Source organism: Phycodurus eques, chromosome 2 (genome assembly GCF_024500275.1).
Source record: "Phycodurus eques isolate BA_2022a chromosome 2, UOR_Pequ_1.1, whole genome shotgun sequence".
NCBI classification, from domain to species: domain Eukaryota; kingdom Metazoa; phylum Chordata; class Actinopteri; order Syngnathiformes; family Syngnathidae; genus Phycodurus; species Phycodurus eques.
In genome coordinates this window covers 14330844-14355879 of record NC_084526.1, presented here as the reverse complement: position 1 = coordinate 14355879, position 25036 = coordinate 14330844, and the positions used below count along the sequence as shown (strand labels likewise).

Genomic DNA, 25036 nt, shown 5'->3' with positions numbered 1-25036 from the left:
ACACCTCACCGCTGTTCTGCTGCCCTCGTACATGTCCTGTATTATTCCAACATACTTCTCTGCCACTCCAGACTTCCACATGCAGTACCACAGTTCCTCTCTGGGTACTCTTTCATAGGCTTTCTCTAGATCTACAAAGACACAATGTAGCTCCTTCTGATCTTCTCTGTACTTCTCCATCAACAGCCTAGAGGCAAATAATGCATCTGTGGCACTCTTTCTAGGCATGAAACCATACTGTTGCTCGCAAATACTCACTTCTGTCCTGAGGCTAGCCTCCACTACTCTTTCCCATAACTTCATTGTGTGGTTCTTCAACTTTATTCCTCTATAGTTCCCACAGCTCTGCACATCACCTTTGTTCTTAAAAATGGGCACCAGTACACTTTTCCTCCAGTCCTCAGGCATCTTCTCACGTGGCAAACTAACTAAAATCCTTTTTTTAATATATAAATGACTGAATTAAAGTGAATGAATTATAGAAATGACCTAGACCATCTGTCTCTTTTAAAAATCAAATCACGTAGCCCTTCAGCACAAACATTTGCGCACCTATCTACTCGTAGCTAATCCCACGACGCCTGTAAAAGTCACCATTTTGCGGCTTTGTGTCGAAACGGCATGACTTTGTTTGTAGAAAGAGATGTCAATCATCAGCAGGGACAAAGGCAATATGCAAACATGCTGTCAATTATTTCCCATTTCATGAAGAGCAACTGACATTTGTGTGTTCTCTCACATCTGTTATTAACTACAAACAAATGTGTTGTGAAAACGAGGACGGACAGTACTGGATTAAAGGATTGTTAAGAAGTCTGTTGATTGTGTATAATCAATAGTCTTTTAATTGTACAACCCCAATTCCAATGAAGTTGGGACGTTGTGTTATACATAAATAAAAACAGAATACAATGATTTGCAAATCATGTTCAACATATATTTAATTGAATATACTACAAAGACAAGATATTTAATGTTCTAACTGATAAACTTGATTCTTTTTAGGAAATAATCATTAACTTAGAATTTAATGGCTGCAACATGTTCCAAAAAAGCTGGGACAGGGTCATGTTTACCACTGTGTTACATCACCTTTTGTTTTAACAACATTCAATAAATATTTGGGAACTGTGGACACTAATTTTTGAAGCTTTGTAGGTGGAATTATTTCCCATTCTTGCTTGATGTACAGCTTCAGCTGTTCAACAGTCCGGGGTCTCCGTTGTCGTATTTTACACTTCATAATGCGCTGCACATTTTCAATAGGAGACAGGTCTGGACTACATGTAGGCCAGTCTAGTACCTGCATTCTTTTTACTACGAAGCCACGCTGTTGTAACACGTGCAGAATGTGGTTTGGCATTGTCTTGCTGAAATAAGCAGGGGCGTCCATGAAAAAGACGTTGCTTGGATGGCAGCATATGTTTCTCCAAAACCTGTATGTACCTTTCAACATTAATGGTGCCTTCACAGATGTGTAAGTTACCCAACGTCCACAAGTTACAACGTCCACAATTTCCAAAAACAATTTGAAATGTGGACTCGTCGGACCACAGAACACTTTTCCACTTTGCATCAGTCCATCTTAGATGAGCTCGGGCCCAGATAAGCCGGCGGCGTTTCTGGGTGTTGTTGATAAATGGCTTTTGCTATGCATAGTAGAGTTTCAAGTTGCACTTACGGATGTAGCGCCGAACTGTATTTACTGACACTGGTTTTCTGAAGTGTTCCTGACCCCATGTGGTGACATCCTTTCCACATTGATGTCGGTTTTTGATGCAGTGCCGCCTGAGGGATCGAAGGTCACGGGCATTCATTTAGGAACATTGTCCTTAAACTGTTCGACTATTTTCTCATGCACTTGTTCACAAAGAAGTGAACTTCGCCCCATCTTTGCTTGTGAATGACTGAGCAATTCAGGGAAGCTCCTTTTATACCCAATCATGGCACCCACCTGTTCTCAATTAGCCTGTTCACCTGTGGGATGTTCCAAACAGGTGTTTGATAAGCATTCCTCAACTTTCTCAGTCTTTTTTGCCACCTGTCACAGCTTTTTTGGAACGTGTTGCAGCCATAGAATTAATGAAGTTAATGATTATTTGCTAAAAACAAAGTTCATCAGTTTGAACATTAAATATCTTGTCTTTGTAGTGTATTCAATTAAATATAGGTCGAACATGATTTGCAAATCATTGTATTCTGTTTTTATTTATGTTTAACAACGTCCCAACTTGTTGTAAATTGACATATTTGACTCCACGAATGGACTGGGATAGACCTTAAACGACAAAAACAAAACCTGACTGGATATTGCGTTGTTCTACATGAATACAAGTCACCTACACTTGTGAGGATATGTTACCTGAGCTAACCAGTGGGAATATTGATCCCCTATGGGAGTCATTAAGCTATGAATATCCAAAGCGTAAGTACTGATTATCTGGGTGTCTGATAAAACCCTGTGCACCTGGTCCCTCTCTCTTTTGTCATTATTGTTTGACTATTACCACTGTATTGCACTCAGCTAGACTGGGCAGTATAAGGTTTTATCTGTGCAATGAAATTCCAATGAAGAGTGATCCAACTAATTTAACAGCTGTGTATATGTGTATATATATATATATATATATATATATGTGTATATATATATGTGTATATATATATATATATATATATATATATATATATATATATATATATATATAATTTTTTTTTTTTACTGGCAATCTTTGTAAATACCCCTCCTTGAGCCGTCACCTTATCGTGGTGGAGGGGTTTGTTTGTCCCAATGATCCTAGGAGCTAAGTTGTCTGGGGCTTCACGCCCCTGGCAGCGTCACCCATGGCAAACAGGTCCTAGGTGAAGGACCAGACAAAGCACAGCTCCAAAGACCCCTATGATGGGAAAGATTATTGGATTACGTTTTCCCTTGCCCGGAAGCGGGTCACCGGGGCCCCCCTCTGGAGCCAGGCCTGGAGGTGGGACTCGAAGGCGAGCGCCTGGTGGCCGGGCCTGCACCCATGGGGCCCGGCTGGGCACAGCCCGAAAGGGTAACGTGGGTCCCCCTTCCCATGGGCTCACCACCTGTGGGAGGGGCCATAGGGGTCGGGTGCAATGCGAGCTGGGCGGTAGCCGAAGGCGGGACCTTGGCGATCCGATCCCTGGCTACAGAAGCAGACTCTCGGGACGTGGAATGTCACCTCTCTGGCAGGGAACGAGCCCGAGCTGGTGTGTGAGGTCGAGAAGTTCCGACTAGATATAGTCGGACTTGCCTCCACGCACAGCTTGGGCTCTGGAACCAGTCCTCTCGAGAGGGGTTGGACTTCCACTCTGGCGTTGCCCATGGTGAGAGGCGCCGAGCAGGTGTGGGTATACTTATTGCTCCCCGGCTCGGCGCCTGTACGTTGGGGTTCACCCTGGTGGACGAGAGGGTAGCCTCCCTCCGCCTTCGGGTGGGGGGACGGGTCCTGACTGTTGTTTGTGCCTATGCACCAAACACCAGTTCAGAGTACCCAACGTTTTTGGAGTCCTTGGAGGGGGTGCTGGAGAGCGCTCCCGCTGGGGACTCCATCGTTCTGCTGGGGGACTTCAATGCTCACGTGGGCAATGACAGTGAGACCTGGTGGTCGGTGCCTGTCGTGGCGGCAATCGCCGGACCCGTTGTTGTGGTGGACACCAATGGTGAGGGATGCCGTCAAGCTGAAGAAGGAGTTCTATCGGGCCTTTTTGGCCTGTGGGACTCCTGAGGCAGCTGATGGGTACCGGCTGGTCAAGCGGAATGCAGCTTTGGTGGTCGCTGAAGCAAAAACTCGGGCATGGGAGGAGTTCGGTGAGGCCATGGAGAAAGACTTCCGGACGGCTTCGAGGAAATTCTGGTCCACCATCCGACGTCTCGGGAGGGGAAAGCAGTGCACCATCAACCCTGTGTATAGTGGGGATGGGGCACTGCTGACCTCGACTCGGGACGTTGTGAGCCGTTGGGGAGCATACTTCGAAGACCTCCTCAATTCTACCGACACGCCTTCCCATGAGGGAGAAGAGTCTGGGTTCTCTGAGGTGGGCTCTCCTATCTCTGGGGTTGAGGTCACCGAGGTGGTTAAAAAGCTCCTCGGTGGCAGGGCCCCGGGGGTGGATGAGATTCGCCCGGAGTTTCCTCAAGGCTCTGGATGTTGGAGGGCTGTCCTGGTTGACACGCCTCTGCAACATCGCGTGGACATCGGGGACAGTGCCTCTGGATTGACGCCTCCCCGGTGAGGTGTTCCGGGCACGTCCCACCGGGAGGAGACCCGGGGACGACCCAGGACACGCTGGAGAAACTACGTCTCCCGGCTGGCCTTGGAACGCCTCGGGATCCCCGCGGAAGAGCTGGATGAAGAGGCTGGGGAAAGGGAAGTCTGGGCGTCCCTGCTAAAGCTACTGCCCCCGCGACCAGACCTCGGATAAGCGGTAGAAGATGGATTGATGGATCTTTGTAAATATTATTTGAAAATTACGAGTCTTTATGAGTCTCCTACTCAAACTGGAAATCTCGGGACGATCTAAGTTTTTCCACTCTTAAGAGGACCTATCGAATTTTGGGTATGTTTTGTTTGCATACCGTGTTTGACCAGAACTTGACAATGGGAGCGTGGTAGAAGGCGTAGATTTTCCTGTTTAATGGCAGCTTCCTGGAGCGAACGTGTGTCTCCATGTCAGTCTTTGTCTCCGTAGGGTCGGTGGATCTGGTCTCCTTGAACACATCCTGCAAAGGACTCCAAATTAATAGGAAAAACAGAAAACACAAGCAAAGAAAGGAATAGAAACATGGAGTGCGATTCACTGAGTGTTTCTGACCATTTGGATGTCGTCCGCAATGTTCTGGAAGTTGTTTTCGCTGTCCTCCATGGTAATCTGGTGGTCGTCCTGGCTCTGCGGGATGTGCGCCATCTCGGCCTTGGACTTATACTCCAAAAGCAGAATGGCAGGAGGCACCAAAATGCTCAGGATCACCTGGAGACATAGACAGAAGTGAGTGGATTCTCACAGTTTGCCCATCTTGCTCAACTTAAAGCAGTGGTCAACCAACCACCAGTCCGCAGACCCAAACATTTGGTACCGGCTGCCTTGGGGGGGGAGAAGGGAAAAAAAAAAAAAAAAAAAAAAAAAAAAAAAAAGAAATGTATTATTTTTTTTTTTTTTTTTGTAGAGCGGGAGACAAGGTATCCCCTTTCCCACTGTCGACACCGAAACCCACCCGCCCAGTCAGCGATTATCCTCCGTTTGGGACAGTCTTGTTATATAGCCCTCAATCACAAAAGAGTCTTAAAGGTCATCACAGCCCAACGGTGTGCAATGATTGACGACATACCCTAATCAAAACCACCCAGTCGGGCAAGGAAAAACGCAAAACACCATTTTTGGGAAAAAAAAAAAAAAAACCTTGAGAAGGGACCGCAGATGGGGGCGAAGCTTGAGGACGACTGGCGCCTGACACCGTATTCTACCAATTAATTCATGATAGTGTAATAAATTTGCAATTTTTTTAGCATAGTAAATCAGCGTTTGAACATAATTTTGGAGTTCTGTTGTGAGTGCGAAATGATATATGGTAGCAATATGCATTAAGGTATAATACCAACTTGTACAAGGTAGTGTTTGGAAACAAGCAGGATGTTTTTTTAGTTTCTTAAAACGTGGTTATTGGATGTACAAAACTATAGACGACCACACTTACGTGGTTGGCATTATCATGACTAATATTTAAATTTGAATAAAATATCTATCCATCCAACCATCTGTACTATACATGTACCATAGTATTAAGTTGTTCAACAAAACAATAACAAGGTCAGTTCAAATGAAATATTTTTTTAATTACTCTCAGGGGGAAATGTTCTAACTTAATTACAAATGAAAATTTAGATACTACTTTTGTAAAAGTGTTTACGCTATTCAAACGACGTTAGTAAAAGTAGGGCTGTCACTTTCGAATCTTTTTAGAATGGATTGTCATATTGATTATTTGTCGAATAATCAAATACTAATCGCCCCACCCCCCACACTATAATTTTAAGATGCATTTTATTCTAATTTATGAGGGATGGACTTCGATCCTTCAACTACCATTACCATTACAGGTCAAAAAACACTAATCACCATTCAGCTCACTCATAAATCATGTTATATGTACATTACACATCTAACAGTGTCTTTAAACTCACTTTACAGATGCTCCTCTGCTGTTTTTGGCAAAGTTTATCAGTGGCCAACACTGCGTTCGTCTCCAATAAATGTCCATATGAAACTGGTTCTGGCGGCGCAAACATGGTTCAGGGCGTTTGGTCCGGCAGAGCTTCGAGGTAGAAATTATCTGTCGACCTATTTTTGAAATTGACTTAGCAGTTATTTTTATTTATTTTATTTTTTCCCCAGCCCTAAGCGAATATGTGTAAATCTAAACAGAACATTATTAAAAGCCCCTGCAAAGCAATTTCCGTGATTTGTTTCTAAATGCATTAAATATGTTTGAAAATAGTCTGGAAAATGTGCAAAGACTGAGTACAATTAGGTACTGAATGAAACTCTTTGTCATCTTTTCAATTGGCCAGATTCTTCGAGCAGAGCTAAAAACGACCATTTACACCCGTGTGCTTGAGTGTGTACTTTCTGGTGCGAGACGACCCTCCCCCACTATACAAGTACTGTCATTTCTTCAGTGACCATCCGTCGCAATTGGGAGTTACTTAGTAATGATAAGATGACCCATTTCTACCATTACAGCGTGCAGTTTGCCATCGAGCTAACCTACAACCCAAAAAAAATGCATCTTCACTGAAGTGCTATGCCATGCGAGGCGATTGCGAATTGGAAGGCTACTAAAGGCTCGGGGACTTACGTTGAGTCTGTCCAATACTCCACGCGCCACGTGGAGGTTGACACAACAGAGACACTTAACGCTTTACCTGCCATTGACGAATAAAGTCGACAACTAAAAACCAAACGTTCCCAGCCAATGACGAGAAAACTAAAAATGTTGATGATGTATAGATCATGTAGGTTGGGGTTGTAAATTGGCTGTCAATATGGAGTTGGGCGCTCAGAAGTACAGCTAGCAGTGAACGCCTTAAATGAAAGGTAACATGTTATTCAGCCTGTAGCTGACTGCAGACATTTGAGCATAAGCTGTACGAATAAATTCATTTGATTGACAGGTGAAGGTTGAGCACGGTGTTTCCAGTGCATTCAGCAGGCATGACCACACAATCCTATAGATGAGAGCTGGGCTCTATTATTCATAATTTTGGAGCCTTATTTGATATAGTTGATTTTTACAAATTCATTCAAATTTGGCAGGCTTGTTAACAATACTCTTCTGTGTTGTGTCAAAATTAGAAAATACTTTTTCTTTTGTCCCTTTACAGGGTCTTCAAGTTTGAAAAGGCATTTGTGATAAAGGTCTTCCAAATGATTTCATATAGATTGTGCAGATTTACCTTATAAAGCGCCTGGGGATTGAGTCTGTGCTGAGGGATCCAGTGCAAATATGTATTTTCCTTTTGTATGCAGTGAGTATGTAAACACAAATTGAGGGAACCAACAGCATGTCACACTTAGTCATTCTCAAAATAAAGTGAAGTTCCCGGCATTTTCATGAATCATTTACATTTTGGCCTTAAAAACAAATGAATATTTAAGACCTGAATGGAGATTTGAGTAATATGAGATTGCAATGCCATTGTAATGAGTCTGGTCAAATTTTTTGGGAGGGATTTTCATCACCACAAATAGTGTTCGGAACCAAAATAACTGATCTGTGCCATCATTTTATCACCTTGCGGTTGGGAACTCTTTACACTCGGTGGCTTTATATGTCATACAGCTCAAGGAAAGTCAAGGGCCGCTCGCTACTCCTCCAAAAAAAAAAAAAAAAAAAATCTAAGATGGAGCATGAACCTTGTACCAGGAGTTCTTGCGCATGTTTAGTCGCCCCATCCACATGTCAGACAGCAGCAGCTGGGTGCAGGTGTGCGCCACGAAGGGTCGCAGGTGCGAGGAGACGGCCAGCTTCAGGCAGGTGGAGTTGCTCCAGTTCTTCAGCTCGTAGGTGAGCAGCTTCATGGCCATAGTCTCATCCTGCCTAAACGACTGCTCCAACAGGTCCACCGCCAATGTGCCGAACTCACTGAAAAACAGCCCGAATCATTGTCAGGCTAGAATGTTCCTCTATTTAGGAATAGACCCCCCCTCCCCACAAATCAGGAGAAACGGGTAGTGCTTGTAAATACCTCAGTTTATAGACACTATTGTTCACACATAGACACGATATGCTGCTGAGCCCATTTGAAGTCGATTGCTAAACGCCTACCCAAAATATGTAAATATTCTCTCAGGTTAATAAAAGGGTGGTGATTTGGCGCACATTCTAAACAACTTCCATGCTTTCTTTAGCAATGATTATATTTCCAGTCGACTGATGTGATCACTCAACAATGTTGTGTGTGTCAATGTTTGTATTCTGGGGTGCTAAGCAACACATTTCCCCCCCAACCCCATCTGCCATTTTTCTTCACCTTTTTCTGCAGTTCTCTATATTAGTCCATTTTAATTTGGTTTCAAACTCCATGGTTACTAGACATGAATTTTACCATATTACATTTGCTAATATTATTTAATAGGTTTTACAAGACCAGGATTTGTGGGGCCGATCAGAGAGTTTAAAAAAACAATAACAGATCACTGATCCAATCACAAGATGGAGGCAATGTGTCGATTTAAATTACTTTTTCCATTTACTGAATATACTTGTGTACTGTATACTGAGGATCTTCTCTAGTCCAGTGATTCCCAACCAGTCTGCCATCAGCAATCTTCAGGTGTGCCGTGGGAAATGGTTAAATTTGACTTCTCAAAAAATTATTCATTTACAAGAAATAATGTATCTTTGTTCCTCTATTTATACCAGTGAGGCATAGTTGACAGACAGAACAAATAAATGCTCTTGTATTAGATGGCAGGAAGTGTATATAGTAATTACTGTACATCTACTTTTTGTGACATTTTTGCTTGTTGGTGTGCCGTGAGATTTTCCAATTGCAAAATATGTGCCTTCGCTCAGTAAAGGTTGGAAATCACTCCTTAGTAAGTAGAGACAGTCGCATTACAAGCTTAACTTTGAGCTAAAACTTCACCAAAGGTCAAACTAGCCAAATTACTTCACAACGAATTGGGAGAAAATTCACAAAAATGTTGTCTCACAGTATCAGAAACACTAACCTTGTGTCTCATCGGTGGATAGGTAAAGGAATCAACATTTTACAGAGCACTTGGTTCCATCCATTACTCTTTCTTGCGTCTCGTTTTAAATTAGTTTTTTTACCGGTGTTGTGTGAAGTAATTTTTAGTGCCAAAATGCTGAGTTCTGTTGCGTACCCTTCAAAATAACAGGCTACATGCTTAAAACAGGAAGTCAAGTTAAAACTTGGACATATAAATTTTAAGTGATAAACCATTCACAAAATAACAATGATATATGTAACTTTTAGCTGAAACGGAACCTCAAGTGATGGCTGATGCTTTTAACAACTACTTCATTGAATCTGTTTCAGAAATCTCTTCTAAGTTTGCAGTAAAACAAAGGAAGGAATACCCTGCATTGTCTGCAACGCAGTTCTTTACTATTACAAATATTACTGAGACCAAAGTTATCGATTTAATTCATTCACTCAAACCATCTAAGGCAAAGGATGTTTTTGGAATGGACACGAACATGCTCAAAGATCTAGGTTCAACTCTTGCTACTCCTATTGCCTCAATCATTAATCTTTCAATTTCATCTGGTCACTTTCCAAAGGCCTGGAAATCTGCTATTGTTACCCCTGTCTTTAAATCCGGTGACTCAACTTGTCTGAATAACTACCGACCTATAAGCATTCTTCCGGCCAGTTCCAAAGTTGCAGAAAAATGGGTGTCAGAGCAGATTGTCCATTATTTAAACAGCAGCTCCCCCTCTCTCCACGGCAAGCAGTTTGGTTTCAGATCCAAGCATTCCACTGAAATGGCTACATGCATCTTCATTGAGAAAATAAAATCTTCTCTCGACAAGGGTGGAGTTGTAGGGGCGGTGTTCTTGGACCTCAGGAAAGCTTTCGATACAGTAAATCACTCTGTTCTTCTTACCAAGCTCTCAAAATTTAACTTCCCTCGCAAAGCTGTGAGCTGGATTGAATCATATCTGCATGACCGAACACAATCTGTATCAGTTAACAACTGCAGATCAGAGTCTCTTAGGCTAACCTCTGGAGTCCCTCAGGGATCAATATTAGGCCCCCTTTTATTTAGTCTTTATATCAACGATTTGCCCACTGTTTGTTCTGAAGCAGAGTGCGTAATGTATGCAGACGACACGGTTTTCTTTGTTCATGGTCGCTCCAAAGATACTGTTGCTGCTAAACTCACTAATACAATGTCCTGTGTCACAACTTGGTTGCAGGAGTGCTGTCTACAGCTAAACGTTTCTAAAACTGTAGGCATGTATTTCACTAAAACAAATAGAGTATCACCTGACCCCGACATACTTGCTAATGGAGAAAAAATGCAAATTGTCAGCCAATACAAATATCTTGGGTTAATAATAGATTCACAGCTTTCATTTAAAGCCCATATTGACAAATTGTGTAAAAATATCAAATTAAACCTCGCAAATTTTCGTGCAATTCGAAATGAAATGTCAACTGAAGTCGCAAAAATTTACTTATATTCAATGCTTCTTAGTCACTTTAACTATTGCATAACCAGTTGGTCCCAGGCTGGTCAGAATGCAAAAAAAACATTGGAGGTTTTGTACAAACAAGTAATTAAAGTGATGGATAAAAAACCAAGGCACTATCATCACTGTGCAATTTTAAAAAAATACAGTATTTTAAACTGGGACAGTCTTCACATATTTGCAGATTTAGTTCATGTTGCAGGCAGCTAAGAAAATGGATGTCCATAATTTGGACACCCAATATTTAAACCATGCAAACCTTTTTGACCGAGCCCCCTAAAAGAATCGGAATAGAGAATCGTTTGGAACCAGAATCGAAATTAAGAACCGGAATCGCTTAAATACAAACGATGGCCCCTTGACGTGCAAAAAGAAAGCTGAGAATTCCTGTTTTCATTAGCTTTCAACAGGCTAACGTACAACCATAATGCAACATGTCGCTTATTTCGCTAAGTCGCAGGAAACCTACTTGGAGTACTCCTTGAGCTCCTCCGACGTGTCATCCACCACGTCGCTCTTTTTGGCCTCGTAGCCCATGGAGCGGCAGAGCTTGCAGGCCACCAGGGCCTTGGCCATGTTCTCCTCACCGTGCTGCCAGAAGAACAGTGACATTTTTTGCCGCTTCATGAGCACGGCCCACACAAGCAGCTCGTTGAACGGGTAAGGAAAGCGCCGTGTCTCTGGGTCGTCGATGTCCACGATCTCCTCCTTGTTTCGCTTCTTGTTCTGCTCTTTGGTGGACTCCAGCTGAGAGATGAGGCCAGTTAGAGCAACAAAAGTGTCAGTTTCAGATATATTGAAACTGTAGCACCTCAAAAGGTTGAAATAGAACCTCAAAAGGTTTACGTCAACCAAAATCTTAGGGAAATATATGCCTCTAAAGAAGTCACAAACCGCAGCGTTCAACCTGTTGCCATGTATAGTCAGTAAATATTGCAAGATCTCACCTAAAATAAAGGATTAATTCGGACTGTGTATTTTGCTTTTTTCTTTGTCTTTTTTGCAACTCCTATTCCAATAAGTTGGACTTCTGTCATACACAATGTCAAGATATTGTGCTAGACCTCAGTGTAACTCACGAGACCTAAAGGACTAACTTGCTGCTGTTTTTCTTTTTACAGTTTATTTTTTATTTATTTTTTTGAGTGCCCCCAAGTTACGGGTGATGTGACGAACAAGTTTTTCAGGACACGAGCCATCACATGGCTGATTTTTTGTTCTGATGGGCATTTAATGGTTTAATTCTTTACAATCTATCATGTTATTACTGCATGTTTTCATATCTCTACTATACGAAATATAGTATATATTATATAGTATATATATATATATATATATATATATATATATATGCTATTTTTCTTATTTAAACAACACATAACAACGTTTTTTTTTTTGAGGGCTGGAACGGATTAATGGCATTTCCATTCATTTCAACTGGGAAACATACACAGAGTGAAGTGTTTGGATTTCCGAGTGTGATCATGGAATGAAAAAAAATGAAAAGTTAAAGCACCACCGTATACTATAATATTGGTACAGCTTGATTGGTTGTTTGTTTATATGTGCCCTGCGATTTGCTGGCAACCAGTTCAGGGTGTACCCCGCCTCCTGTCCGATGATAGCTGGGATAGGCTCCAGCACTCTCGCGAGCGACCCTTGTGAGGATAAGTGGCTCAGATAATGGATGGATGGATGGATGATTGTTTTTACATGCGCAACATTATGACACAGTTCACCTGCGATTAAAATTTCAAATCACTACAAAACTAGTGGCTGAAGGTTGGCCACTCGTGCAAACTACTGGCAGAACCTCTAACAGTGTGCGACAGTTTCAGTGGGATTCAACTGCGTGCTACAGATTCAAGGTTTGCTTCACGTTTTACTAATAGCAATGTTAACTTATTTTTATACTTCAAATACTGTACTCGAGTTTGACCCTGGAAGAGATTATTTTTATATTGGGGTCAACTACCATTTTGGAATGGATTGTGTTTGACCTTAGAGCTTCCACTGCATTATCATTATCATATTATATGAACTGACTGGTTTGACGTTGGCTTCTACTGTGAGGGGCTGCAGAAGTTTTCTTTACCTTTGGTTTGTAAGGCTGAGCAGTCTTGATGAAATGATTATGCCTGGTCTTCTCCTTCTTATCAGCTTGCATGCTGAATGACTCATGACTTTTCCTCAAATGAGAGCCCGGGCCCATCGGGTGGCGCCCAGACCTCTGTTGCACACATTGGGAAGAATGTTTTTTCCCCATTTGCATTTACTATGGGAAATGAGTAAACGATAACTGCCATACACCAGTGGAGGATTCCTGCCACTCACCCTACTGCTGCCGTGGAGATTGTTGTAAATGATTCTAAAGCGTTTCCTGGTGTAGTTGCACCTGTAAGTCCCACCCATTAGGTACTCAATAACTAGGCCCACGTCAATTAAGGTGACCTTGTAGTTTGGAGGCAGGTGGCTCTGTGAAAAGTCACAGTGACAAAATGGTGCTCTTGAGATTGAATTGACTTTTACTCAGGTGGCGAAAATGATTTACACTGACCTGCTTGACATCTCTAACCAGGTGAAGGAGAGTTGGATTGTTGGGAGGTTGTTTCTAAATTTGAAAAAAAAAAAAAAAAAAAAAAAAAGTTTAATGACATAATTTGCAAACTTCCGGGTTCATTACATGTGTGTGTTTCATAACCGTACAGTGTTGTAAAGCTCCTCCAGCCGACTGATTGTCAGGAAGCGGTGCATGCTGACACCATTTTCAATCAGCAACTTGACGAAGTCCACTCGATCCATCACAAGTGCATCGAGCATGGCTTGCTCCAAGGAGCTCACCTGTAAGCACAAGCGTGCACGCACACACACGCACGCACGCACACGCATCACACACACACACACACACACACACACACACACACACACACACACACACATATATAAAAAGACAAATGCTCAGATTTGAGCTTATGATAACTCATTAAAACAAATCAAGGAAGGACAAATATACAGTTAAAATAAATGTGTGTGTGAGAAGAGAGTCCGGAATGCCAAGGTTTAAAAATAAACAGCACCACTGGGGTCAACTTATGATGACCAATGTAACAAGAGTTCATGGCATAAGCTGCTCATGGCCCCCTGGGCTCCTCAGACTGCACCACTGTGGTCATTTGAGATTCTGGGGTCATTTTGGGGCAGTCCAAAGGTTTGGGGCTAATGCTAAACTAAGCAAACACACGCACATACCAAAAGTTGCTGTCCATACACAAACACATGATTCTTGGCAATGTCCACACGGTCCCACGCCAGGGTCAGGACCAGCTGATCGAAGGCAGAAGCATTTGTGCCTGAAACACACAGGTGAATTTTACATTAACACAGAAGGGGCTGTCAGGGAAATAATTCCGGATTATCTCTCACACACCTCTAAAACCCTCACACGCACGCACGCTCGTGTGCGTTAAAAATGTCGGCAGTGTGTCTGAAACCGTTTTGTGTGTGAGAGCTAATCCTGAATTATGTCCCTGACACATACAGCATGTACTAGAGATAGATATAAATTTCCAGGGAAGGTAAGACTTATTAACTGTGTGTCCCATGAGCCAGCTAACAGGATTAGATTAAATAAAATCAGTCCAGTCTACCATTCGGCTTTGCACAACAGTACACCTTGCTTTTGCAAGTGAAAATGGTTGAAAAATGTGGTTAGAGAGGGCCTGTTGGCTCACAATCAGTCATTTAATTATAAATGAATGTTATTTCCTCAAACGTAAACCTGGAATATTATCAGAGTACATAAAATTAACTTGAATATTTGATTATTTAAAACAATTATTTTAACATTTATAATAACGATATAGTCATGTAATTGTCCACTAGTTTTATTATACTTAATCATGCTGGTTTAAAGAAGTCAGATTTAAGACTTAAAGACGTTTTCTAGGCCACATCGATCCAGTAGATGTCTTAGGGGTTCAACGATATATCATATACTGTATCTTAAAATGTTTAATATACCAGTATTTTGTGACATTGGATGTACTATATTTGACAACTGAGTGGTTGTTGGTGGTGAGATTCATTGTGATCATTCCAAAACACAAATACTTCCAAAGAAAATGTAGCCAAATAGTGCTTGTGACATTTTTGAAAGCCTTTGAACGGTGACCGTTTCATTTTTAAGATAAATAAAAAAATAAAATCCATCCATCCATTTTCTGCCGCTTATCCGAGGTCGGGTCACGGGGGCAGGAGCTTTAGCAGGGACGCCCAGACTTCCCTCTCCCCAGCCACTTCATCCAGCTCTTCCGGGGGGATCCCGAGGTGTTCCAAGGCCAGCCGAGAGACATAGTCTCTCCAGCGTGTCCTGGGTCATCCCCCCCACATCTCCTTCCGGTGGGATGTGCCCGGAACCCCTCAACAGGGAGGCGTCCGGGAGGCATCCGAATCAGATGCCCCAGCCACCTCATCTGGCTGCTCTCAATGTGGAGGAGCAGCACCTCTACTTTGAGCCCCTCCTGGATGACTGAGCTTCTCACCCTCTCTCTAAGGGAGAGCCCGGACACCCTGCGGAGGATCTCATTTCTGCCGCTTGTATCCGGGATCTTGTTCTTTCTGACACGACACACAGCTCGTGACCATAGGTGAGGGTAGGAACGTAGATCGACCGGTAAATTGAGACCTTAGCCTTTCGTCTCAGCTCCTTCTTTACCACAACGGACCGATACAAAGTTCGATCAGTGCAGACGCTGCACCGATCCACCTGCCGATCTCCCGTTCCATTCTTCCCTCACTCGTGAACAAGACCCCAAGATACTTGAACTCCTCCACTTGGGGCAGGATCTCATCCCCGACCTGGAGAGGGCATGCCACCCTTTTCCGACTGAGGACCATGGTCTCAGATTTGGAGGTGCTGATTCTCATCCCAGCCGCTTCACACTCGGCTGCGAACTGCTCCAGTGAGAGTTGGAGATCACGGCTTGATGAAGCCAACAGAACCACATCATCTGCAAAAAGCAGACATGCAATACTGAAGCCACCAAAAAGGACCCCCTCTACGCCTCGGCTGCCCCTAGAAATTCTGCCCATAAACGTTATGAACAGAATCGTTGACAAAGGGCAGCCTTGGTGAACCCTCACCAGAAACGAGTCCGACTTACTGCCGGAAATGCAAACCAAACTCTGACACCGGTCGTACAGGGACTGAACAGCCCGTATCAGGGCATTCGGTACCCCATACTCCCGAAGCACCCCCCACAGGACTCGCCAAGGGACACGGTTGAACGCCTTCTCCAAGGCCACAAAACACGAAACTCCCATGGACCCTCGAGGACCCTGCCGAGGGTGTAGAGTTGGTCCACTGTTCCACGGCCAGGACGAAAACCACACTGCTCTTCCTGAATCTCAGATTCAACTTACCGACGGACCATCCTCTACAGCACCCCTGAATAGACCTTACCAGGGTGGCTGAGGAGTGTGATCCCCCTGTAGTTGGAACACACCCTCCGGTCCCCCTTCTTAAAAAGGGGGACCACCACCCCAGTCTGCCAATCCAGAGGCACTGTCCCCGATGTCCACGCGATGTTGCAGAGGCGTGTCAACCAGGACAGCCCCACAACATCCAGAGCCTTTAGAAACTCCGGGCGCATCTCATCCACCTCCGGGGCCTTGCCACCGAGGAGCTATTTACCCACCCTGGTGACGTCAACCCCAGAGATAGTAGAGCCCACCTCAGAGACCCCAGACTCTGCTTCCTCATGGGAAGGCGTGTTGGTGGAATTGAGGAGGCCTTCGAAGTATTCTCCCCACCGACACGGAACGTCCCGAGTCGAGGCCAGCAGTGTCCCATCCCCACTATACAAAGTGTTGATGGTGCACTGCTTTCCCCTCCTGAGAGGCCGGATGGAGGACCAGAATTTACTCCAAGCCGTTCGGAAGTCCTTTCTCCATGGCCTCACCGAACTCCTCCTACACCCGAGTTTTTGCCTCAGCAACCACCAAAGCTGCATTCCGCTTGGCCAACCGGTACTCATCAGCTGCCTCACGAGTCCCACAGGCCAAAAAGGCCCGATTGGACTCCTTCTTCAGCTTCACGGCAGCCCTCGCCGCTGGTGTCCACCAACAGGTTTGGGGATTGCCGCCATGACAGGCACCGACTATTTTACGGCCGCAGCTCCGGTCAGCCGCCTTGGTAATGGAGGCGTGGAACATGGTCCACTCGGACTCAATGTCCCCCGCCTTAGGTGAAGTTCTGCTGGAGGTGGGAGTTGAAACTCCTTCTGATAGGGGATTCTGCCAGATGTTCCCAGCAGACCCTCACCTTACGTTTGGGCCTGCCAGGTCGGACCAGCATCTTCCCCCACCATCGGAGCAAACTCACCTCCAGGTGGTGATCAGTTGACAGCACCGCCCCTCTCTTCACCAGAGTGTCCAGGACAAGCGACCACAAAGTCTATCATCGAACTGTGACCTAGGTTGTCCTGGTGCCAAGTGCACGTGCGGACACCCTTATGCTTGAACATGGTGTTCGTTATGGACAATCCGAGCACAGAAGTCCAATAACAGAACACCGCTCGGGTTCTGATCGGGGGGGCCGTTCCTCCCAATCAGGCCCTTCCAGGTCTCACTGTCATTGCCCACGTGAGCATTGAAGTACCGCAGCAGAACGATAGAGTACCCAGCGGGAGCGCTCTGCAGCACCCACTCAAAGGACTGGGTGGGTACTCTGAACTGCTGTTTGGTGCATAGGCAAAAATAACAGTCAGGATCCGTCCCCCCACCTGAAGGCGCAGGGAGGCTACCCTCTCGTCCACCGGGTTGAACCCCAACGTACAGGCGCCGAGCCGGGGGGTAATAAGTATACCCACACCTGCTCGGCGCCTCTCACCATGGGCAACACCAGAGTGGAAGGGAGTCCAACCCCTCTCAAGAGGACTGGTACCAGAGCCCAAGACTTTTTCAGAATCCATGGACACCCTATTATGACTTTTTTTTTTCCACTATAATCATTACCTAACGTTGCAGTTTAGCTGGGAGAGCTCACACAGTTCTACTGCTCGCTTGTGAGACAAGTTATTCCCATTTTGACACCCTTGCCCAATAAAAGTGTAACATGGCCTGCAAGCCCTAGAAGCTTGTTGTCTTTTGGAGGATGAGTTATTGTTTCACCAACAAGAACACACCTAGGGCAGACAAATATTTGTCTATGTGAACTTTTGAGTCATTAAGATTGATCACCTGCAGTCACCACATGCATTCTTGGCTTTTGTCTAAATATGAAGTGAGGGCAAGGAAGCACTCTCTGTGTTGGTAGTAATAGGTTGCTTCCATAACCTCAACTAAAATAGATTTTGAGTCATTTTGACAAGTTTTTTGTCTCTGAATTGACTCTCATCTGAGTTTCGAGAGAAAGTAGTGACAGAGAGCCTGTGAATATGGGCAAGTGAGCTCAAACACAAACAGGGTCAAACTGCTTTGAAAGCATATCGATAACGGAACAAAAACACTTCACAGCCATGAAATTTTATAGCCTTTGCCTCAGCAGATGAAGACACTGAATCAACACGGCTTACACTCTGGCAAAAATGTCTCTTATTAGAAGAGTAAAAGGAGAGTATGGGAATAACTCCTACCTTGGAGTAAGGCCCTAAGAATAGCGACGTCAATATCCTGGCTCTCCTCGGAGCTAATATGAAACACAGTGATCTGTTTTGAAGAAAAGCAGCATCAAGTCAAACTCGATCTTTATTAGTACTTGTTTAATTATTACTGTGTGGTGAAACAACAATGTTACAGTTAAGCAGAAAATTACTCATACACTTGCTCGTGAAATTGCAGTGGGATAAAGTGAGTTACTTATTATACATGCAAAATATTGCGCTAACTCAAAACTAAGATGACTTTATTTTGTTTAAATCAAAAATGCAAAAAACAAAACAACAACAATAATGAAATATCCATGCAATTAATATCTCGAACTAGTTCTTTCAATAAGTTTCCCCTTTCTTGCGGAATTTCAAGCTAAAACATAGAAATTCCACAAATACAAATTTACTTTAAAGTTGGCCAGGTTATAAATCATTTCAAGCATGCACACTGCAAGTTAAGTAAGCTCAGTAAGCTACAGTGGAAGTTCTTTACCACTGCCAACAACAACCAAAATGTGAATGTTTATTCTCACTGCCCTCCAGTTAACATAGATATTTGACTTTCAAAGCTGCCAATAGCAGAAAATTAGTAAATAACACTGTAAAGTGAAAAGTATTATTTTTGGAAAGGTAAAGTTATTGATAGGCTCTTGATTGGACTATGCAGGTCTGCCTCCTGACGTGTCCAGTGAGTGAATAAATAAAGTATTTTCCCTATTGCATCACTTTACCAATTCTTTCCTCTTCATGCACTCCATCAGAGTCTGAAAAAGATGGATGGCGTCGCTCTGGCTAAAGTTGAAGGTTTTCTTGATGGTGGCGATGATGTCCGCCTCCACACCGTCTGGTAGACCGCTTGGGGGGGTAAAAAAAAAAAAAAAAAAGATTTATTTAAAAGATTTCTAGTCCAATATCCTGATTGCTTCGCAACACTATGAAATGTGAACCTAAACTGACTAAAATATAAACTGACGGTGTGCTTTGAAATGTTACTGCCTTCTGCCAGGTGTTGATTATACTGCATGTTGCTACCATTTAGCTGGCTTGAAAAAGAGTTAACCACATGAATGGAGGTTGTAATGGGAGCTTATTGTTGACAAGTGATTTTAGTTTCATGTTTAAAACACAAAATGTGACAAAATACAAAGTATGATGCATTTTTCTCATGCACAGAAGTAGATTTTTTTATCTTTATGACCTATAAATAAATCACAGCTTGTGACTAACACAATTTAGAGTAGACCATTGACCATTTGACATAATAATATGTGAGATGTGCTTGTTTTCTTACTAATACAATTTCTGGGCTTAAAAAAGTAGTGGTGTATCTGTCTGTCTGACTGTCTCTCTGTCAGTATGCAGACTGTCTATGTGTCTGTCTATTATGGCATTATACGTGTGATGTGATTCAGCAGCATTTCAAAATGCTAAAGTGTAGCAGATTCGTGAATGGGGCAAAAATAAATAAAATCCCTGGCACGAGAAGGCAAGATGAGGTCACAAAGACATCTGTAGTCACGCTGACATTAAAAACACAGAACACGGCTTGTGTGCGATTGTGTGAGCAGCTTATTCACCTAGTTTGTACTTAAAACACTGTTTTGTGGCTTTAAATTATCAGACATTCAGATTCATGGCTCAGAATCTATGCAAATATTAGGCCCCTTCTCAAATTCTTACATTTTTGCATAGTTTCCCCACTTTAATGTTTAAAAAAACAAACAAATGTACATTAATAATAGACAAAGATAACCCAAGTAAACGTTAAATGCTGTTTTTAAATGGTGTTTGTATTTATTAAGGGGAAAAAAACTATTCAAAGCTATTTGCCCTGTGTAAAAAAGTAATACCCCCCCCTTGTTAGATCATGAATTAAATGTGGATAATCACATTATTTAAATAGATTTTCACTGACCACACCTAAGTCTGATTACATCCACACCTGTTCAATCAATAACTTAAATAGAAACTGCCAAAAGATCTAAAAAAGCTGCAAGAAAATGCCAAGATCAAAAGAAATTCAAGAACAGGTGAGAAATAAAGCAATTGGCAGCAGGACAACCATTCAAACCACACCAACGAGTCAACTTCCGAATGGCTTGGGGAAAAAAAACAACAGTCTGGATCCAATTGAAATGCTGTGGCATAACCTTAAAAAGGCCGTTCATGCTCGAAAACCCTCCAGTGTTGCTGCATTAAAACAATTCTGCAAGAAAGAGTGTGCCAAAATATCTCCACAGAGATGTGAAAGACTCAGAAAATGCTTGATTTCAGTTGTTGAGGCTGGGGGTGGCCCAAGCAGTTATTAGGTTTAGGGGGACATACATTTTTCCACACAGTTTTGAATATTTTTTCCTTAGTAAATAAAAATCCCCATTTTAAAACAATTTTATGTTTACTTGAGTTATCTCTGGCTGATATTGACATGTTAGATGATCATAAACATTATAGTTAAAGAAACTATGCAAAAAAAATAAGAATTTGAGAAAGGGGCCAAAGGCTTTTCACAGCACTGTAGGCCTTACCCGCCCTCTTCAGTTTGCTTGTGGACGTAGGCCAGTATGTCAGCGGCTCGGCCAGTCCCCTCACACACCACTACGGGAACGGGAGGGCTCTCTTGAAGGTAGTCCAGCACGGTCAAGATCACATTGGGACCCCCCTCAAAGATGAGTGCCACCACAGGAACACCCTGACCAATACCTTACAAGGAAGAAGGCAAAGTAGCGGCTTAACAGTTGTGTATGTCATGGTTCCTCTAATTTGGCCCCATTGTATATATTTTTGTAGAATGTATCTATGTTTGTATTTGTCTAGCATGGCAATTCCCACTATAGCGCGAAAATCAGAAACGCCCTTGGCTGATCACATCCCTCCCCTGTGCCATCCCACCCCGGCGTTGCCAGCCTCGACAGCTGTGCTCAAGCGAATTAAAGCTGCTATTAATGCAATAACGTTTATAAAATTTTAGTTTGAAAATCGGTGGAAAAATGACAGTCATGCAACGTCACCGCCGACTCAACAGGGAAAACGGCAGCACCAATCACGACAAGGAAATAATTCCAAATGGCTCTCATCTGGCAGCCTCACAAGGAGGGCGAGCCAATCAACGTGGAGAACAGGGACTGATTTGCAAGTCACTGCCAACCACTATACGCGCCGCACTGATCATACGTGCTGCCATCTTAGCTTGCTATAAGAATAAGAAGAGTAAGAATCACCTTTTACTGTCATGAATCTGCATGCATGCACATGAAATTTGTTCTCTGCATTTAACCCATCACAGTGAACACATACACGTGTTAGTGGAACACACTGGAGCAGGGGGCAGCTGAAGCGCCCGGGGAGCATTTCGGGGTATCAGTTTCTTGCTCAAGGACAACACAGCCCTGAGTTCACGGGTTGGTCCAGTCGGGGTCTTGAACCAAGGTCCCCCACGATGGCAGGCGATGATCTTAACCATTGGGCCACGGCTGCCCTATAGCCCTATCGCGCTACTGTTCACTGCTTCGCCACATTAGTGTGTGTGGGGAAAAGAAAGTTGTGCATTCCTAGGAACCAAACGGGACACATACAAACCCTAAAACAGTTTTTACCCCTAGTCAATGTTTACTGTGTGTTTAAAAAGTGTGTTTAAATAATTTTAACGTGGTTAAAGGGTGTGTGTGTTGGATCTTCATATGGTCTTTCGATATCGCAGATTTTCATTTTTTTGTGGGAGTGTCTGGAACATATCTCCTTACGATGAACGGGGGGCGTTCCGTGTATCCTCTGTACACATCATCCATTGTGTGCCTCTTACGTGCGTGTATTCTTTGGAGGTTAATGTGCTTCTCCAGGTCCCGCCGCAGTTGGACCTCTGCACCGTACTTGCCCACCGTGCCGTCGTCAACAAGGAGGAAATGTGAGTGGAGGTTGTTGAGAACATTGAGTTTGCTAAGGGGGTTGAGCAGCGTCTGGTATGGAGCGATGATCTGTGGAGACAAATAACCTCAAATTAAGGTGAGGGATTTGTTTTTTTGACACAATGTACTACGATGGCACGTCTTACGTCTCTCCCGATGAGGTCAGTCCTGTTTTCGATGACTCCCCAAGAGGCAATGCCAATCGTGCAAATCTTCTTTGATGATCTGGAAGAGTGCTCTTTGAGAGCATCACCGACATGCTTTGCTACACCTTTGAGGGAGCCATGCAAATATGTTAGTGCAGGAGATTGTATTCCTACTTTGTTTACCTTTGCTCTGTAACTATTCCTTTAAATTGAGTGTGTTGATTCCAGTTAAAAAAAACACACTGTATGTAATAAGATTATCTTAAAATACCTGCTAATCATTTGGATTACAGAATCCTTGTATAAAGGAGAATACCCATACAGTAGAGAGTGCCAGAGAGAAAGAGCGATAGAGATGGTGAGATAGTGATAGAGCTCGAGAGGAAGAAAGACACACAATACACAAAAGAAAACAGAATTAATAAAATAGGGTGTGATGCCTGAGCTCATAAAAAGTGGTTCATTTGTATGATCCATAAATAAAAAAACAGATTGCGACTGATGACATTTAGATCATTGACCCTTTATCCAAGTTAGACTTTAGAAAATGGATGCATGGCTGTTCACTTACTAACTCATTTTCCCCAGCTGTTAAAGCTGGTTCAGACTGAACCAGCTTTAACAGCATCCAGACACATTTGTAATGACACACTAAGTGACATCACCACTGATAGTTATTGATTAGGTTTGAAGAGAGTGGTCTTCAATTAACTGTCTGTTAGGGGGGAGATATTTACTACTTCTATTAGTATACATATTTAGTGTAATATTAAGTAAAAACAAAAATAAACAGCACTCCGCTGAAGGGATCCAGTAAAAAGACAGACAGAGTAAAACAAATGCGCCACATAGCTCCCTAGGAAATATGCATGTACACACACACACACACATCGTGGATCGCCCACCTGGTGCACAAATCACCATTCAAGACATCGCCTCCACATAGCCTAATATCCTCGAATATACGGTCTTTAAGATGCCACACTTTAATTTGAGAGACTATTTATGTAACTACTATAGGTAGGTAGATGAAGCTGTTTTGGTTAGCAACAGAGTATAAACTTCCTCAACAGCTGACTCTTCACTGTAAATAGTAAATGGATTGCACTTAACTACGCCATACGGTCCCCATTCATACATCAATGGGCAGATGCTGTCATGCAAGGTGCTTCCAGCTCCACTGGGAGCAAATTAGGGTTTAGTGTCTTGCCCAAGGACACTCACGTCGACAGCAGTCAGTCAGACATGGATTCGGAAAGGCAACCGTTCAGTCACTGGATGACCCCCTCTACCAACTGAGCCACAGCCGCCCCATTGTCTGCGTGTGAACGATAGCTTTTATGAACTGAGGCAGTTTCGGTTCCTTTCTGAATTTTTTTTCCTGCGTTCTGGCATTTATTCATTTGAAATGGATGAGGGGAACTGCTATTATTTTAGGAAATATAGTGATAATATGGTTAGCATTTTATTTATGGATCATTTCAATTTAGGTTTCAGAGATGCCATATTAGGGGAGAGCACACCTAAAGAAACCTTTTCCCCCCTATTTTGTGTATATTACATATCGTATTCTACTTGTAATAAAAAAAAAAAAAACATTTGTATTTGGTCATTAAAGAAAGGCTAAAACATCAACTCTTATGGTGTACTTAGAACGTGGTACTGTAATGTAAGAGGGAAAGTGGAGTATCTCCAAACCTGTGTTGACACCGCCGGTGAGAATCCAGGCACCCGTGGTGACGGCTGCCTTGATGAGGCCCTTGCCCACCACCTGCTTGATGCGAGGATGGAGTTCAAAGTTTTGCACACCCCCGTGGACAGAGATGAGGATCTTAGGCAGCTCCATGTGCCACTCCTTTAGCATCAGCCGTAGAATGCTCTCTGGACGAGAGTCGTAGGACAAACGCACATACTGGACGGATATTTAATAAGCACAAACAAACACACATGGAAGAGAAATGAAGATGAACACATTTTAAATGTCAACCAAAATATATTAGCTTTTTCTCCTGAGGAGTACATGGATTATTATTTCCTCTTATTTTAAACATCTTTTTGGTCGTCACATAAAAATGTGACATTTACAAAACACACAAGTTAGGCTATTTTCTCACTTTTTCTAATAAACAGCTCAACAACAACAAAAGACTAAAAATTGCAACTGGTAGAATAAATAAAAAATAAAAAAAATAAAAAATAAAAAACCTGAACCAGAACTGTTGCTTGAGACTGCAAGGAGAACAGACAACTTTTCCCATTATCCTTTTTATTTTTAGTTTCTACATATGAACATTTTTAATTCGAGTTCATGACATAATAAAATGTAAAAAAAAAAAAAAAAAAAAGGTTGGGAATAATTGCAGAAATTCTGCACACATTCAGTGAGACTTGAACACACAGTGGGGCAAAAAAGTATTTATCAGCCACCAACTGTCCACTTAAGATGAGAGAGGCCTGTAATTTTCATCATAGGTATACCTCACCTATGAGAGACAAAACGAGGAAAAAATAAATAAATAAAAAAATCCACAAAATCACAGTCTGATTTTTTAAAATTATTTTTTTAGCACATTACGGTGGAAAATAAGTACCGTA

The 25036-nt window shown here is 42.9% G+C and overlaps 1 protein-coding gene across 1 annotated transcript in view; it reads right to left on the bottom strand.

Moving 5' to 3' along the window:
- LOC133397439 (transient receptor potential cation channel subfamily M member 7-like) overlaps positions 1-25036 on the bottom strand; it is an 83785-nt gene that overhangs the window by 21659 nt on the left and 37090 nt on the right. The window contains 15 exon segments of the mRNA XM_061668334.1: positions 4598-4741; positions 4834-4989; positions 7933-8161; positions 11214-11491; positions 12840-12974; positions 13079-13219; positions 13302-13355; positions 13451-13585; positions 13994-14094; positions 18379-18451; positions 19125-19248; positions 20919-21093; positions 22193-22364; positions 22442-22566; positions 24140-24353. Of these exon segments, the coding sequence (XP_061524318.1) occupies positions 4598-4741; positions 4834-4989; positions 7933-8161; positions 11214-11491; positions 12840-12974; positions 13079-13219; positions 13302-13355; positions 13451-13585; positions 13994-14094; positions 18379-18451; positions 19125-19248; positions 20919-21093; positions 22193-22364; positions 22442-22566; positions 24140-24353 (2256 nt within the window).